The 15,685-nt window shown below is 35.8% G+C and overlaps 1 protein-coding gene and 1 long non-coding RNA gene across 2 annotated transcripts in view; one reads left to right on the top strand and one right to left on the bottom strand.

The window, feature by feature from the left end:
* LOC101743468 (uncharacterized) overlaps window positions 1-15,685 on the bottom strand; it is a 39,279-nt gene that overhangs the window by 16,491 nt on the left and 7,103 nt on the right. The window contains exons 2-5 of the mRNA XM_062668261.1: window positions 8,649-8,860; window positions 3,683-3,960; window positions 3,146-3,316; window positions 351-685 (exon numbers count right to left, since the gene is read on the bottom strand). Of these exons, the coding sequence (XP_062524245.1) occupies window positions 351-685; window positions 3,146-3,316; window positions 3,683-3,960; window positions 8,649-8,860 (996 nt within the window). The remainder of the gene's footprint in view (window positions 1-350; window positions 686-3,145; window positions 3,317-3,682; window positions 3,961-8,648; window positions 8,861-15,685) is intronic.
* Window positions 2,190-3,316, top strand: LOC134198789 (uncharacterized). Its single transcript, XR_009972983.1, has 2 exons — window positions 2,190-2,354; window positions 3,131-3,316. It is a non-coding gene; the product is annotated as an uncharacterized LOC134198789 (long non-coding RNA).

The following is a 15,685-nucleotide window of genomic DNA, read 5'->3' as shown; positions in this document are numbered from 1 at the left end:
ATATTTAATTTTAATTCTCAATTTGATCACTGTCTATAAGCAAAAAGAAAAGTTTGACAATAAACAAATAGTATGCATGCGCGTGTGAGTCAAATACAAAGTAGTGTGTTTAATGCTTTTTTTCATTGATTTAATGTATTTTTTAAGCATAATTAAAAAATAGCTGCTGGCCTTTCGACCTGCATTCATTCTGCACTCCTCTGTATTCTCTATAAGTGTAGGAAATTTCGTACTCCTCCGTCTGCGCAATTTTCGTAAAAAGGAATACAAAGTTATAGCTTCACGTATTAATATATAGATGAGATTTGAACGGCAATTAATACGGTTTTTTAAAAGTAAGCTTTAGGTACCTGGAAATTGCAATGTCCCCTTTTTGCAACGCTATCTTTGAGGCTCGTTGAGCAGCGTTAACTGCTGAGTCGACACGTTCTCTGAACTTGGCAGAGCGCATCAGGAACATGTGTTTGCGTTTTTGGCTCGTGATGAGAACGTTGTTCTTATATTTGCCTTCTTCCTTCGTGTTATCGCGGAAAGTTGTGACGCCGTATCCGTATTTTCTGTTCTCGAACCATTCACCCTCGTATCGTAGACCGTCGCTACGTTCACTGATGCCGTAACCAGTACGTTTATCATTTTTCCATTCACCCATATATGTTTCTATGATATTGGCATCCAAATGTTCATCCTGAACAAAAATAAAAAAATAAATAAAAATTATTATTCTATGTATGATCAAGTAGATTTGTGTCTATGACAGCGGGTCTAGAATTATGCTATATTGCTCTATTAAATAAAATAAATAAATTAAACTGCAAATATTAGCTACGACAAAAACGAGGAGGCAAATAAATCTAAGAATCTTAGAACTAAAACAACACGCATTTCGTCATGTAAACTAAGAAAAATCACATGCTTTGAGGACATCAAAAGGAGATTTAATTAACATTATAAAACAGGACAAGGACAGTGAACTAAATGTTAATTATTTATAATCATTTAAAAAATAATTTAAATGTGACGGAATGATAATCTAATTATGGTTTTTGTGTTAACTAGGAATACATTTACCACCTTTCATTACGAGTAGATGTCCAGTTGAATAGAAAAAAATACGAGGCCACACCACGTTAGTACTGTTGATATTCCTTGAAATATTGATACAATATATTTCGAAAAAAATATCAAGTTTTGTTGAAATAAAAAAACCATAAAATAGATTTACGAAGGTCCCATGAGAGCTTAGTCAACGTCATTAAATTATTATATTATTCTTGATTTATTTCATTTTAGACAGGAATGCTATGGAATATTGCGATTCAATTTTAACTCACTTTTTATCATAATTGAACCTGGCAATTATGCACTTTAGATGGCAATAGAATAGAAGAAAAGATTGGCACTTTTATTATTTAGATGAATTGACGAATTCACAGGCCACCTGGTCTAAAATGGTCACTGGAGGTCATAGACATTAACGTAACGTAAATGCCGCCACCAACTTTGAGACATGATTTCTAAGTCTCAGTTTTGTAGTACAACGGTTGCCTCATCCTTGAAAGTCGATGCGGATTACGGTAGCAGAAATATGTAGGGCGGTGTTACTTCTACCCTTGTGGGCTCACAATATGCTCTATCACCAGTGATCATGCAAATTTTTATTTTTTGCGGGTTTGATTATTTTTACATAATGGTATTCCTTCATCGTGGAAATTATTCGTGAACATGTGTTATGTAATTACGTTTTTCATAAAAAAAATGTTAACTGCCTGCGGGATTCGAACAGCGGCATAATCACATCTCACGAATAGAAACTGCATTTTATTTTGATTACGTGATACCATTATAATATATAATATCGTGATATCATTCACTTAGAACCCAATCTTTGTGCCAGAATATCGAAGATTGTGCATTTTAAAACCAAGTATTAGTGATACTGTCATAACTGTTTTTTGTTTGTTTCAAGTAACAAAACCAAAACACAAAAACAAAGTAACAAACTCAAAAATACTAAATTAAAATTACGCCTGTCCAAGGGTGTCTGCGTTCTGGCGTGTTCAAGGGTATGTTAGTTTATACGTGCAAATGGTGAATTTATGTTATGTATATATGTATATATGTATATATATATATATGTATATATATATTATGTAAGGAAATATATTTTTATCTATTTCTAGCTTCAGTTATGCAAGGAAATGATGAAAAAGAGAAAGTGATGAAAAGTGACAGCCGTTGCAGAAAATAACAAAAAAATTGACCTCATGTCAGGATGGGTGGCTTCCATGATCACGAATCCGAAGCCTCTACATGTTACTAGATGTGTACGGGCAACGATAATGGGTTAAGATCAGGTGGGTTGCGAATTTGCTTATTATATGTACAATGCAACGTATAAAAAGTAAAAACAAGAACATTATTTGAAATCTCAAATCGTCAGTAGCCAGATCGTCACATTGGATAACGACATCCGTGTTCTTCGGTAATAATTAAACAGCATGATCTACGAACCGATATTCATAGGATTTTTTTTATTTCTCAAATAAATGCTTTCACAGATCATGTTGATACTACAATCGACAAAGTTAAAATGAATCAAATTCCATATCAACAAATTCAAGCTCTTTAATGCTCCAATTTCAATATTACATTTAAATAAATGATGCGTGAAAATGTCGCTAAGCTTTTGTGCGTAATAAATTTCTCTGTATGAGGTTTTTCAGAGTATTAAAAGAGTCGCAAGCGAAGGTGGATAGAGTGAAGAGAGTGCTGTAGTTATTTATGAATTTGCAGAATTGATTGGTTTGATTTGTGCACTCCGCTCTGCTAATGCCATCCAGCTTCTTTTGCGATAGACGCGGACATTTTCTGTTTGCTTTAGAAACTACTTACCCAAGCTCATTGTAATTAATTTATTCGAACACATTTTTTTTCAAAGTAATATCAAAAAATTATAGTAAAATTTTTTTTTTTAATTCAACATAAATGAAAGTACAACATACTTGTTGAACGTCAAAAGAACTACCGCCAATTCACAAAAACTAGCCTCCGTCCTGAGAAGAATTGGCAAGAAACTCAGCGGGCATGCCATTTTTTTTTTTTTTTAATATAATTTTTTTTTTAATAATAGGAAATCAAAGCCCACCTCAACCATAAAACTCGTGTTCGAATTAGTGTGCTGAGAGGCATGGGTCATAGCGGAGTGCGTGCTCTCTACGGAGGACACCCAGGAGGTGGTCGAGTCCCCCGAGCCGGAGCGAACCGAGCCACCGCCGTGCTTGTCCAAGTCGCCCGCACTGCGCGGCTTGCCGAGCCTCTGAAATCACGCGTCATCACCATCAGGAGGCTTTCGTTTATCGATATTTTGTATTTTGGTTTTGTCAACCCGATCCTGATCTTAATCGATTCCAATTTTAGTCAATTTTTTTTATTGCCCTTATAGGCAGTCGAGCATACGGCCCACCCGATGGTGAGTGGTTACCGTCGCCCATGGATCTCAGCAATGCCAGGGGCAGAGCCAGGCCGCTGCATACCGAAATATTATGTTTTTGAGCAATTTTGTTTTTTAAAAACCAATTTATGTACAAATAAATCTAAGGTGGATTTTTCGTAAAGTTTTACTGTCTTGTTGTCGTAACTTTACCTTAAAATGTATTTAAAAAAAATATCTGTTTCAACTTACAGTAAACAATCCCTTTTTCGTGTTCTCGAAAAGTGAACCGCGTCTGCCCGAGGGCCGGTCGGAGCGGCGCGCCAACACGAAACCACCTCGGGCGTCGTCCATACGGTTGGTTCGCCTTTCCGAAGGATCCGAGGCGCTGCCCACTTCCGTGAGCGAAGACATCGAGCCGCGGTGATGGCGCGACGCGGCCCGGTAATGCGACGCCAGTCCGAAAGGTGCTGATGTACGGACGCCGTATCCATGACGACACCCTCGCATCCATTGTCCTTGATATGTGCCTGTAAAAAAGATATTTGTTTTGATTAAATGAATACTATTCTGTTGCAAAATAATGCGCATACGTAATATGCAATGGACACGATAAGGGTCACCAATGTAGGTTCGTCTGTCTGGTAAAGTAATCTGGACCATTAAAAATTTGATAATTCGGTATTTATAAATTTGGGGATTACGACAAAGGGAAGACCTTCCATCGAGCCGGTGATATTTCTCGGTAGACCGACGGTCCGAATATTGTTGTTTGGAACTTGTATAACTGTATAAATGACACCTCTTTCGTCTTCCTAAGACGTCTACATCGAGAGCAATGATTAAACCAGTGTAGGCGTCTGAGCTGCGAAGTAAAAAAAAAAAACAAAATTACTGCCATTCTAGTATGCCAAGAGATAATTGGGATACTTATTTGTCGATAAAATCCCCATATTTCACCCCCATTAAGTCTCCGACACTGGTGCACGGACACATTGTGTATGTAAGCTTATCTTGTCTTGTCTTGTGAAATGTCGTAAGCGAGATTCAGGCATCTGTCAAATATTTTGTATTCTGTGATGGCTACCGCCACAATAAGTTCAAAGAACTTAGTATGCAGTTTTATTAAGAATCTTACATAGATTTATTTAAGATATGTGAAGAAATACTGTGAATATTAGATTATTGTCCTCATTCACAGAATTTAAAGAAATTCATTTGCTTGCTCTACAAATTGCCTCTGTATATTTACAGCTGATACCCGATACAATAAAAACTAACGTAGCTATCGGCAAAAAATAGGTACTCGCAGCGAAAAAAAGAACAATTTTCATTCATGTTTTATGGTAAGCATAAACTTACATAGATCCTGAACGCAACTATAATTAAATTTTGTAATGATACCGCGATTCGTACAATTGAGACTTCAGTCTAATATAATATCATACATGATCTCGGAGGTATCCTCAAAAAAACCGTACCCGATAGGTAATTGGGAAACTCAGAATTTAAGTCACAATTTTTACGACTTTGACCAACTATTGACTTAAATAGATCATAAAGAGACTATTTATTCCTGGAGCCAATGCAATAATAGTTTATTTGTGTCAAAAGGAAAGTCATTATAGCGAACCTTAGGAAAGAACTAAGTCCAGCAGCGGAAATTTTCGGGCTGGTAGTAGTAGTAATATAATTGACTAAGAATTCATTTTTGTTCAAAACGTAGGTACATTATTCGTAAACCTGCTTTCCGTGTTCTTGCTATTCCATTACCGCCAGCATTGAGTTTTAAATACAATGAAATCGTTTTCAAGAAACTAGGGAGTACGGATAATTTAATTTAATTTGTTTTCGGTAACGATTTCCTTAAGTGTGTATAATATAATACTCTGTATATAAATAACTATCTAGTATAGAATATTATTATGACGAAGTAAAGATTTTCCACCGAGCGGGTGATTTTTCTAGTTTTATTTTATTTATTGCTGTTCGGACGTTTATGTGAGTTCACGGGCTAAGCCTGAGAGAATTTGCTAACACTAGCCCTAAGAAGAGCAGTGCTTCGCTAAATCTACCAACGGATAGGAATCGCAATCCACTAAGAAGCTCCAGCGAGAAACTCCATGGGTTGTGTCAATTGGCCAAGTTCCACGTCCAACTCTTCGAGACTCGAACTCGTCGAGTTTGACGAAAACAGTAACCGGTGACTGGAAAACCTACAAGCACTGAGAGTAGACTCGAAGGCTCCAACAACAGATTTTTTAGGCGATGGAGGCTTTGCATATACATTTGATATCCGACCCGACTTAGTAACGAACCGACGATAAACTATATAGTTTGAAGAGGCCATGATAAGAGAATTAGCAACAATTATGGTTCTTCGCAACTTTCAAATAATAAATACAAGCTTATTTTGTAAATGTCGGTAGCGTGATTTATTTTTTTGCCAGATTTCTACTTTTTTTTGATTCCTATCGCTAGAAATACTTATTCAATTACATCCAAATTGTATGAAACGATTTTGAATTTACAGAGTACATTTGTTCATCTATATCTTTAAAATATAATAACTTTTTTAACTAACCGATACATCAATGCAGAGCTGCTAACATACTGTGGCTACAAGTATAAAATTTTGACAGTTATTGCCTCTTATTGTGTAAGTATTCATTAAGGAAGGATTTTTGGAGAAAATCGCCCATAAGTAGTAAATAAGGGATGAACGACTGTGTGAAAGTTTGCCATTTTAGAGTCAGAAGCATAAATTATCATATAAAACTATACTCGCTTCTAGTTTCAAATAAATGTATACGTCTATCGCCATTTTCAGAACTTTACCCCTAAGAGGTTGAATCAGGGTTTGAAAGGAGAAGTTCGCAACTTTGCAGAAAGAAGTATGAAAATTTCACTCTGAAGCCGAGGCGGGCCACTGGTTCAATATAGTGTAATCATTTTGTATCTATGGATGCTAAATAAGTAACGTATTTTCAGTTAACAGTAACTTTTAGTTCCCATTTTCAATTTGCAGATGTATTATAAATAAATTTAGTGAATATCTCTCATGCTTCGCTGCGACTGTCAGTAATATCTATGCTATTTATAAAGTACTCGCCGCCATTTATAGTAGAAGATAGTAGTAAATGACGATTAGGTACAACGAAGGTAAACAAATGCATTAGGCACAGACAAATAATGAAAAAAAAACATGCGAATTTAACTCATTTAATTTTAGCCCGCTGTGTCTTAATGATCATTTTAACTACTGCTACTACTTCCGTATCTCGTTCCATAGCAGTAGTATCCTCACCTATTTTACTTCCCATTCCCTAATTCCTACCTCGTGATTTTATCTTCAGAATATTATTTACATCAAATAAATTAAAACGTTTGGCAAGTTCACAATACTAGAGTGATGGATAGATGGACCGGACCGTAAGATCGTCTGTTCACTTCAGATCAATTCATATAAATTTTTTCAAGATTTGCGTAATCTGCATGTGCTCAATAATTTTATTTGAAATTAAATCACTTTTCAAATTTCTAGATTTAAGGCCCTCTATTCGTTTAAATTAATTAATATTTAAAATTCAATGATAATCACTGACATCTCCGGATTCGTTACATTATATCTTCTCTTTATTAGTGGCTCCTTTGAATTGGTAGAAAAATTCCAATTTTTTATGGAAATTTATTATCATCCTCGAATAAAATTATAACTATACAAAAATAGTTTCATAGTTCGATCTCATTCTGATTTTTCACTGTCGGAGTTGTGATGTATTTTTTTTATTGTTTTAACTGTTCTATCTGGTATTAAAATGAGTGTTCGATGTGATTGTATGTCGGGTCGTATGGCAGGCGTGCCGGTGCTAAATTTAAACAGCGAGGGCCGTACGGGCCGCGCCGACGTTGTCGGCAGCATCGTTCGTCCGTTCACAGGGCCAGCTTACTCACACCATCCATACAATAAATTACAACTAATCACGTACATACTGTAATTATCTTCTAAAATGTTCTACTGTAGTTGGGGAGCCACAGCTTTATATACAACTAGCTGTACCTGTCCGCTTCGCTGGGCATTTAAAATTAACATTATTATTTCTCACCCCCACAAACACTCTCATCATTAACGCCCTCGCAACTGGTGTAGGGAGTCCAACACTCATATAAATATTAACCTATCCATTAAGTACATGTATTTTCTACATGGATACCAAGTTTCAAGTCAATCGGATACATGGTTCAGTAGTTATAACGGAACATCCGTAAAACCATTGTAGATTTATATATTAGTACAGATTAATGACTTATATCATTGAAAAATGTGCCAATGGTTTAATTAAACATCTATTTGTATCAATTCACACACATTGAACTTTGCTGATTGAAACATTTAAATGGTACACTAATGCATACGTTATGCATGGGCTATTTAGGTATTATTTTCTAAAGAGTACGATAAGGCAAAGCACGTAAATTCAAGGCCCAACGAACTATAGCCGATAGTGTACGAGTCGAAAGTTGTTAGATTATTGACATGAATCACTGTGTTCGGATTTGTTTTTGCGTCAGAGTAAATCATTCTGTTAATAATTGTAATTCTTCCAATGACAAACACTGAGAATGAGTCAACCTTAGACCAATTAACATAGTGCGTCAAGATTTCGTGACGTCATTAGTGCTGTTAAGGTATATTTTCTTGAATCAGAACTGAATTTCAGTATAACAAGTTTCAAGGTAAAGATATCTCAATTGATTCTGATTGCCTTTTGGCACGATGTTGATGTTGTGGTGTTTTATTACTTTGTCCATTATCGAAAATTTTAGGCATCATATAAAATTGTACCAATGAAAAAATAAAATATACTTCGTTTCTAACATTAGATTATTATTATTAGAGAAAAGGATTTCGCAGCGATCTGAAAAAAAACTTATTTGTCAAAAAAATATTTTTGTTTGAATTTCTGAAAGTCCGCGTTGCGCTAGTAAAATCTAGGTCGTAAAGTGAGAGAGAAAATTATCCATTTAAATAATTATCAATTTAAGATAGTGGGATGTTTATGGTTTTCCTTCTAAGTGAACGAAACGATGCAAAATATTCTATAATCTTCGATTGTATTTGGAGACACGGTATCCTAGGGTGTTTTCAGGTTATGTTGGGATTTTTAGAAACTCTGTAATGTATCTTTGTGATATTTATGTAACAAGAGATACTTACCACCATCGGCGTATGTTTCAGAGCCGTAGCCGTCTTGAAATCCGTTAGCCCATGTGCCTTCATACTTGGCGTTGCTAATTGTGCTCTGTCGTACGCCGTATCGGCCTTTGGAACCTTGTGTCCATTCACCGCGATAAATCCACCGGTCGCGGTTTTCGACACCCAATCCGTGCCGTTTTCCACTCTGCCATTGTCCTTCGTAAGTGCTCCCACTGGAATGAAACATAAAAATTTGAGACTTCCTCCTTATGAAAAAGTATATGTGTTATTATTTATATATAACTTTAATAGCTGTGTGAATCATAAATTCCGGCAGATTTCGTAGTGCCTCAATCGATAAATAACAGACCTAAACTTTTGTATAAAATAAATTTAAAGCAAACAAAAGGAATCCGTCCGACGGGGGACACATCAAAGGAAAAACAAAATTGTTATTTTTTATTTAATTCCGAGCATTTTCATATTTGTCTCTACCTTTTAAACCTTCTCTGGACTTCCACAAATAATTCAAGACCAAAATTAGTCAAATCGGTCCAGCCGTTCTCGAGTTTTAGTGAGACTAACGAACAGCAATTCATTTTTATATATATAGATAAATAATACATTTTTTAAAGAGCACTCGCAACTTTTTTTTTTTTGTCGTGAAGAAAGGTGCAGGTTTTGTTGGTTATGTATTTTACTTTTTATGAACGTAGTTCGTAATTTCCAGCCAACTCAACTTTGATTTATCCCAAAGTACTTTAATTTTTTTAAATTTGCATAAATTCTTCAGAAAATCAGATTCTACTCTAGACAATGAGTGGGGGGCCCAAAAAATATAGGAAATTGACCGCGATAAAAACTATTTTGGCAAAATACATATTACATTAATTCATTATAATACATTATTCCGCTCATGCCGCATATAACACAGAGGCTGCTTACGTGAAAAATACTGTGGAAGAGTAAAACTATTATAGTTGGTATTATCTTAAATTATGTACACATCTGATTTAAGTAGACATTAACTACAACATTTTTTTGTTGTTGCTTAGATTGGCGGACGAGCTCACAGCCCACCTGATGTTAAGTGGTTACTGGAGCCCATAGACATCTACAACGTAAATACGCGACCCACCTTGAGATATAAGTTGTAAGGTCTCAGTATAGTTACAACGGCTGCCCCACCCTTCAAACCGAAACGCATTACTGCTTCAGGGCAGAAATAGGCAAGGCGGTGGTACCTATCCGTCCCGATCTCACAAGAGGTCCACCAGTAAAATAAGTAAGTCTTCTTCGGTCAACCTCTTCACCCTCTACCTACCATTTCCATACATCTCTTAGTCACATGCATCTTTTGTCTACGCATCACATGTCCATACCATGCTAACCGTCCGCACTTTACAGTATTGACAGAATTAATAAGATAAAAAAATATGTAATTCATTCTTAGTTCGGTTTGCTATTTAATCGTGGTTTTAATTTTTTAAATTCATATTTTATGTTCTATTTTCTGACACTGTGTTGTCACATAACCCTACCACTAAAATTTTCAAACTAATTAGGTACTTTTAGATTAGATGAGATTGAGAATACAGGCTAAAAAGGCACTCGAACACACTATTTTTGTTAGTAAGAACGAATAGACTACGGGCCTCCACTGGACCTGATTTATTATTTTGTAAATAAAAGCCTGATCAGTCTAGTCAAAGTTAAAGTCCGTATTTGCTTCCCGTTTGAAGTGTTTATATTTTTGGTCGGGGTGTGGTGGAAATGTTTATCGTAACTTCTTTTAAAAGACAAGCATGACAAAGGAGACTTTACTCTCCGAGAACATAAAATGTTCACTCTTTTTATCCATAGCCTGCTTCTGCGAAACGACTATTGACACCTTCAATTACACCTTTCATGAGACATTGCAGTCCGGTGAGTAACTGAAATAGTAGGATGGTTGTGTTCAGTCTAGATGTTGGAACAAACGATCTCTCATGCCATGGTTATGTCGAGTGTCGGATATGTGCGTAGAACTTTAATGCCGAACGCATGCTCCGCCACAACCAGATCTTAAGGCGTTGAAACATTCTTTTTTTTTTTTGAAAGATTACTGGTGGCCCGGAGGCCTTTCTAGCTTCACCAGGACAGGTGGGCGAGCAAAAGCTTAGCCAGGAGTGAAACATTCTGAATACCGCCTCGAGGTATTCAGACTACTTCGACCGTTAGGGCTCCATAAGGCTGCTGTTTCATGAATCGCGTTACTTTCGTATATGGTGGCGACTGGACATGTTAGTGAGCAGATAATTAGACCGTTTTGGTAGTTACTGTTATTTGTAACAGTGTGTATCTACAGTGTTTATGCGAATAGTTGAGATTCATTCATGAAAGATGCTCTGGTCGAAATGTGTTGTCCAATAACATTTAATGAGCCAAACTAGTAGAATCTCTAATCAATCTATTTGTTGTATTATTGTCGTCTTGTAATTAAAATGGTCGTTGTAATTCAAGACGCAATAAATTTCTGTATTCTTCATCAGCTAAGGAAGGCTAAAGAACATTTTAAATTATCTCAAAGATTTTATTCTGGAACCTGGTGGTAAGAAAGCGGTGGTGGAATCTTTCCGTTCCGGTTTGCCTGAATTTTCGACCATTAAATGTATGTACCTGTTTATTGTTTATCACCCGGTTCCCCTCGCGACTAACACCTATTCACAAGCCAGTTTTTTTTTTAAACTTTATATCGACTTCATAATTATGTTAATATCAGTTTTATTCAGGTCATTGACCATCGTTAGTCATATGGAACCAGAAGAAGAACCAACGGACTTGCTCCAATATGTTGGACTGACCAGATCAAGTTTCCCTTAGTCCATGTTTGAGCTTATTGACGATGAATAAGGGCTGATTGAGAGATACTGGGGGACAAGCGACATGAAACCCTAAAACTACGTCACCGCTCCGAATAGTGCGAGTTAAAAAGAAGAAGGTCACGATTGAACTAATGAAGATAAGCATAAAACACAATACAACGAAATGCATATGTAAAATTATTGCTATATTAACTTGCGGTAAGAAATTATATTCATCTGTATAGAACATATGAGAACGTTGAACGAACGGAACAATTCGAGCCTAATCTCTATTTATAACGCATGTTACACACACACTCCTAGCAGCGTAACTGAATATTTCAAGTAAAACCAACAAGCTTTAGATGTACCGAGAACCGACCTTGGGCTCGCAAACGAGGGCGGGTCGCTAAACCAACATTACACCTGCGTTAGACATTATACACCTGCATATCATTCGTGTTTGTGATATTTATCATTTCTCTAGGTGTGCATAATAATACGCACATATGAATCATTAAATCGTTTCGATCATACCACGTGTTATTTGACCGATGAGTTTGGTAAGGGACATGTACGAGAAAACTTTTAATGTAAAATGTGGGTCATTAACTACGACATAAATATATCTCTGGTCCACGTGCTATACTATTTTTTATATACGTATACCCGCACCTCCGCTGTGCCACTGTATTTCGTTTATGAGGCGAGCTTGGGGTTATTGGTGAGGAATGAGAATATATGATTAGCTCTTCGACTCAACGATTCCGGTTTCCTCCATTTACTTTCTAGTCGATTCGAACAGCTAAGATTTTCTCTAAGATTTGCATGTGCATTGCAAGTGACACCTTAAAGAAATAAAATATTTTACAGTAAAAATATATTATAAAGATTTTGCCAATTCTCATTATTTGAGAACCGAGTGCGAAAGAAGTGCATTAGAAAACTTCTTTGGTTTTTTTAAACTGTTTTTTTTTATTGTATACTTGCTATTTTAATGTTTTTTTTTTCAAACAAAATTTATGTAGTTTTTACTACATATCCATACATTCTTTGATTTTCACGACGCGGAGATATAAAATATGTTTAAGTACGTAATTATCAGTACACACCAATCGATTCAGCTAAAGAATATTCTCCGCCAATGCCAGTTTCGCGTGAATTTTCAGCCTTCAGTCGTGATAATTGTCACGTTTTATCATAAACGTTTTTGTAAACGTAGCTCAGTCATTGAATTTTGTATACAAAGTATTTGGAAACCTTTGAAACCGTGCCGCAAACTTTGTAATTACATAGTTACCTACTGAAATGTAAATTATGAATGTTAAATTGTTTGTTCTTTGAAAATACTTTGCATTACATGTTCCTAAAATGTTCATAGCTATTCAATTTTCTTCAAACATTCGGTATGTAATTTACTTATCTAGTCATACAAAAATATTGTCAATATTTTTGTTTTTCTCAGGGTTTGTCGAGTTCGGCGTGTGAACAGATATTTTTGTAAAAAGAAACCTTTAAAATTAAACAGTACTTAATAAAGAAAGAAAAGAATAAACTACATTGCACACCAAAAAACCATTAACATTAAAATACAGTCAACTGGTATATAATTATACAAAAGGCGGTCTTATCGCTAAGAGCGATCTGTTCCATCAACCATTTTATCTACAGAAATCTACCTACCTAGTAGTTTATTATATACATAATATAGTAATAATAATAGAAATAATAAATAATATTTACCTAGTGATTTATTGAAGGGCTCTGAAAAATCATTTAACTATTATTGTTTTCCTTTAAGATTATTACAGAAGAACTTTATAGTCTAAGCAAAGCAACATTTTCTCTCGCTGAAAAACAGCCCTTTGTGATATATCAGAAAGATACTTGTGTAAGTAGATTTGCAGCTAAATGTCGGATCTCTCAGAAATCTAATTAGAGATAGTTAATGTTGTAACCCCTTACGTCATCGAATTAAGAGTTTATTTAGATACGACAAGTGAGAACATCTTTTTAGAGAATATTTGTGCGAAATATAAAACGGGCTCATGACAGAAAAACTTCTCGCATTGCAGAATAATTTACAATAATAATGTCCATAGTTTTATGTTTTACTGAAATCAACACAATTCGCAGCATTACGAAAATTATTTTAAAGCATTTAAAATGAAAGAATTTGTTTATTATTCATTGTTAAAACCGCCAAGCGGTTTCTTGTTCAGGAACAGGTCAAGCACGTGAGGAATTTGTGACGTAAATAGGGAAAGAGCGTTCTGTTTGCAATTATAATGAGATGAATCATTTACTGAACACCGAACACGGTTCCCGTTAAATAAATGATCATTGATCCATATGAAACACTGAATCAGTGTTTATAACTTTAGCGTTTTCTACTTAATGTAGGTTGTTTATTGTGTTGGAGGATTTTTTTTCCTTATAATTATTTAAAATGTGTTTTCAAGTTTATTTTAAAATACGCAGGTTTTTAACAAGAATGTGGGATTAGAAAAATATCTTTATTTTCTTAAATAAGTAAAAAAAAACATTTAATTTAAATAGTTAAAAACACATTTACGATTTTAAATGACAGTCACGATGATTAATTAAGTTATAAAATGAATCAAATACACGACGCCATACATGCGTTGCCTACTATTGCAAGCAAACATCAATTTTGCCTCAGAAACAGATAGTGTGGTTTCTATTTAAGATCAAAATAGGTACTTGTACGATATTTGAAGCAATGTAATTGGAATTAATGGCATACAAATGGCATACAAGTAGAATTGTTTCCAACGGTTTGAATAAAATTATAGGAACAATATTACAATTTGACTGCATACTTAAGTTTTCGAATATTGAAAGTACATAAATGCTAACATATTATGCATTTATACCGATTTAGTAGCGTGAGTGGACATCCGATAAAAGTGGGTGTTCCAGAGTACATTCACGGAAATCTTCTCTGTTCATGTTTTTGGTTGGACTTGCAATCGACATTAATGTGAGCGCGAACGGTTCGGCCAGTAATTACTACGACCCACATAGTTAGTGTTTACTTTAAAAACTGCAGCTTATAGATGCTACAACCTATGCTAAATTATCCTATCCGTTAGATATCCCAGTCCTCTTTGCACAATAACATGTTATACTATTGTACCAATAAAATTGTAATGTATGTGTGTTTGTACACTGAAGATTTTTATATTCAAGGTTATAAAATTGTCTTCATCTATCCATGATTTCTAATAATTGATTTGTACATTCATCAACATGTAAATGATCTAGTGGATGAAGCTGAAAAGGTAGGGCTGCATATTAATTTCTCAAAAACAAAAGAAATGCGCATAAATACCACCGATTCGGCTCCTATGTTGATCAAAGGGAGGCACATTGAGCAGGTGGGAATCTTCTGTTACCTGGGCAGCATTGTGGACGATAGTGGAGACATTGCGGCTCGTATAAATAAAGCCAGAGCCGCGTTTAGTCAACTTAGGCCAGTGTGGAGTTCCTCAACCTTAACGAGACGAACAAAGGTGAGGATCTTCAAATCAAATGTAAAGTCTGTACTGCTGTACGGGAGCGAAACTTGGTTTGTTCGCAAGGACTTGATAAGAAAACTTCAAGTGTTTGTGAATAAGTGCCTGCGTCAGATTTTGAAAATCTTTTGGCCTGAGAAGATCAGCAACAAAGAGATGTTCGGTAGGCAGCGGCTTGGCTCTGCCCCTGGCATTGCTGAAGTCCATGGGCGACGGTAACCACTCACCATCAGGTGGGCCGTATGCTCGTCTGCCTACAAGGGCAATAACGAAAAAAAAAAAAAAAAGATGTGGAGGCTAAGCAGACACCAATGGAGAAGAAGATCCTTACGCGGAAGTAGTATTGGATTGGTCACATTTTGAGAAAGCCCGATACCCACATATCAAAGAGAGCACTGACCTGGAAAGTGTCTGGCAAGAGGAAGAGAGGCCGCCCCAGAACAACTTGGCGTCGCTCGGTGGAGCAGGAGCTAGGGGTCTTGGGCATAACGTGGGAGGAGCTAGAACAGACTGCCCAAGACCGATGTAAATGGAAAAATTTGATTCGAGCCCTACACCCCAGCAGAGGGTAATAGGAAGGAATGATGATGATGACATTCATCCGTTCGAGCATAGCAGTAAAACATTAAATGTAAAACTGGAGGGCAAATTAGGATGAAACTTTAGTATATATTTA

This window comes from Bombyx mori, chromosome 4 (genome assembly GCF_030269925.1).
Source record: "Bombyx mori chromosome 4, ASM3026992v2".
In the NCBI taxonomy this organism is placed as follows: domain Eukaryota; kingdom Metazoa; phylum Arthropoda; class Insecta; order Lepidoptera; family Bombycidae; genus Bombyx; species Bombyx mori.
Note: the sequence above shows the minus strand (reverse complement) of the source record. Positions and strands in the feature narration are given on the sequence as shown.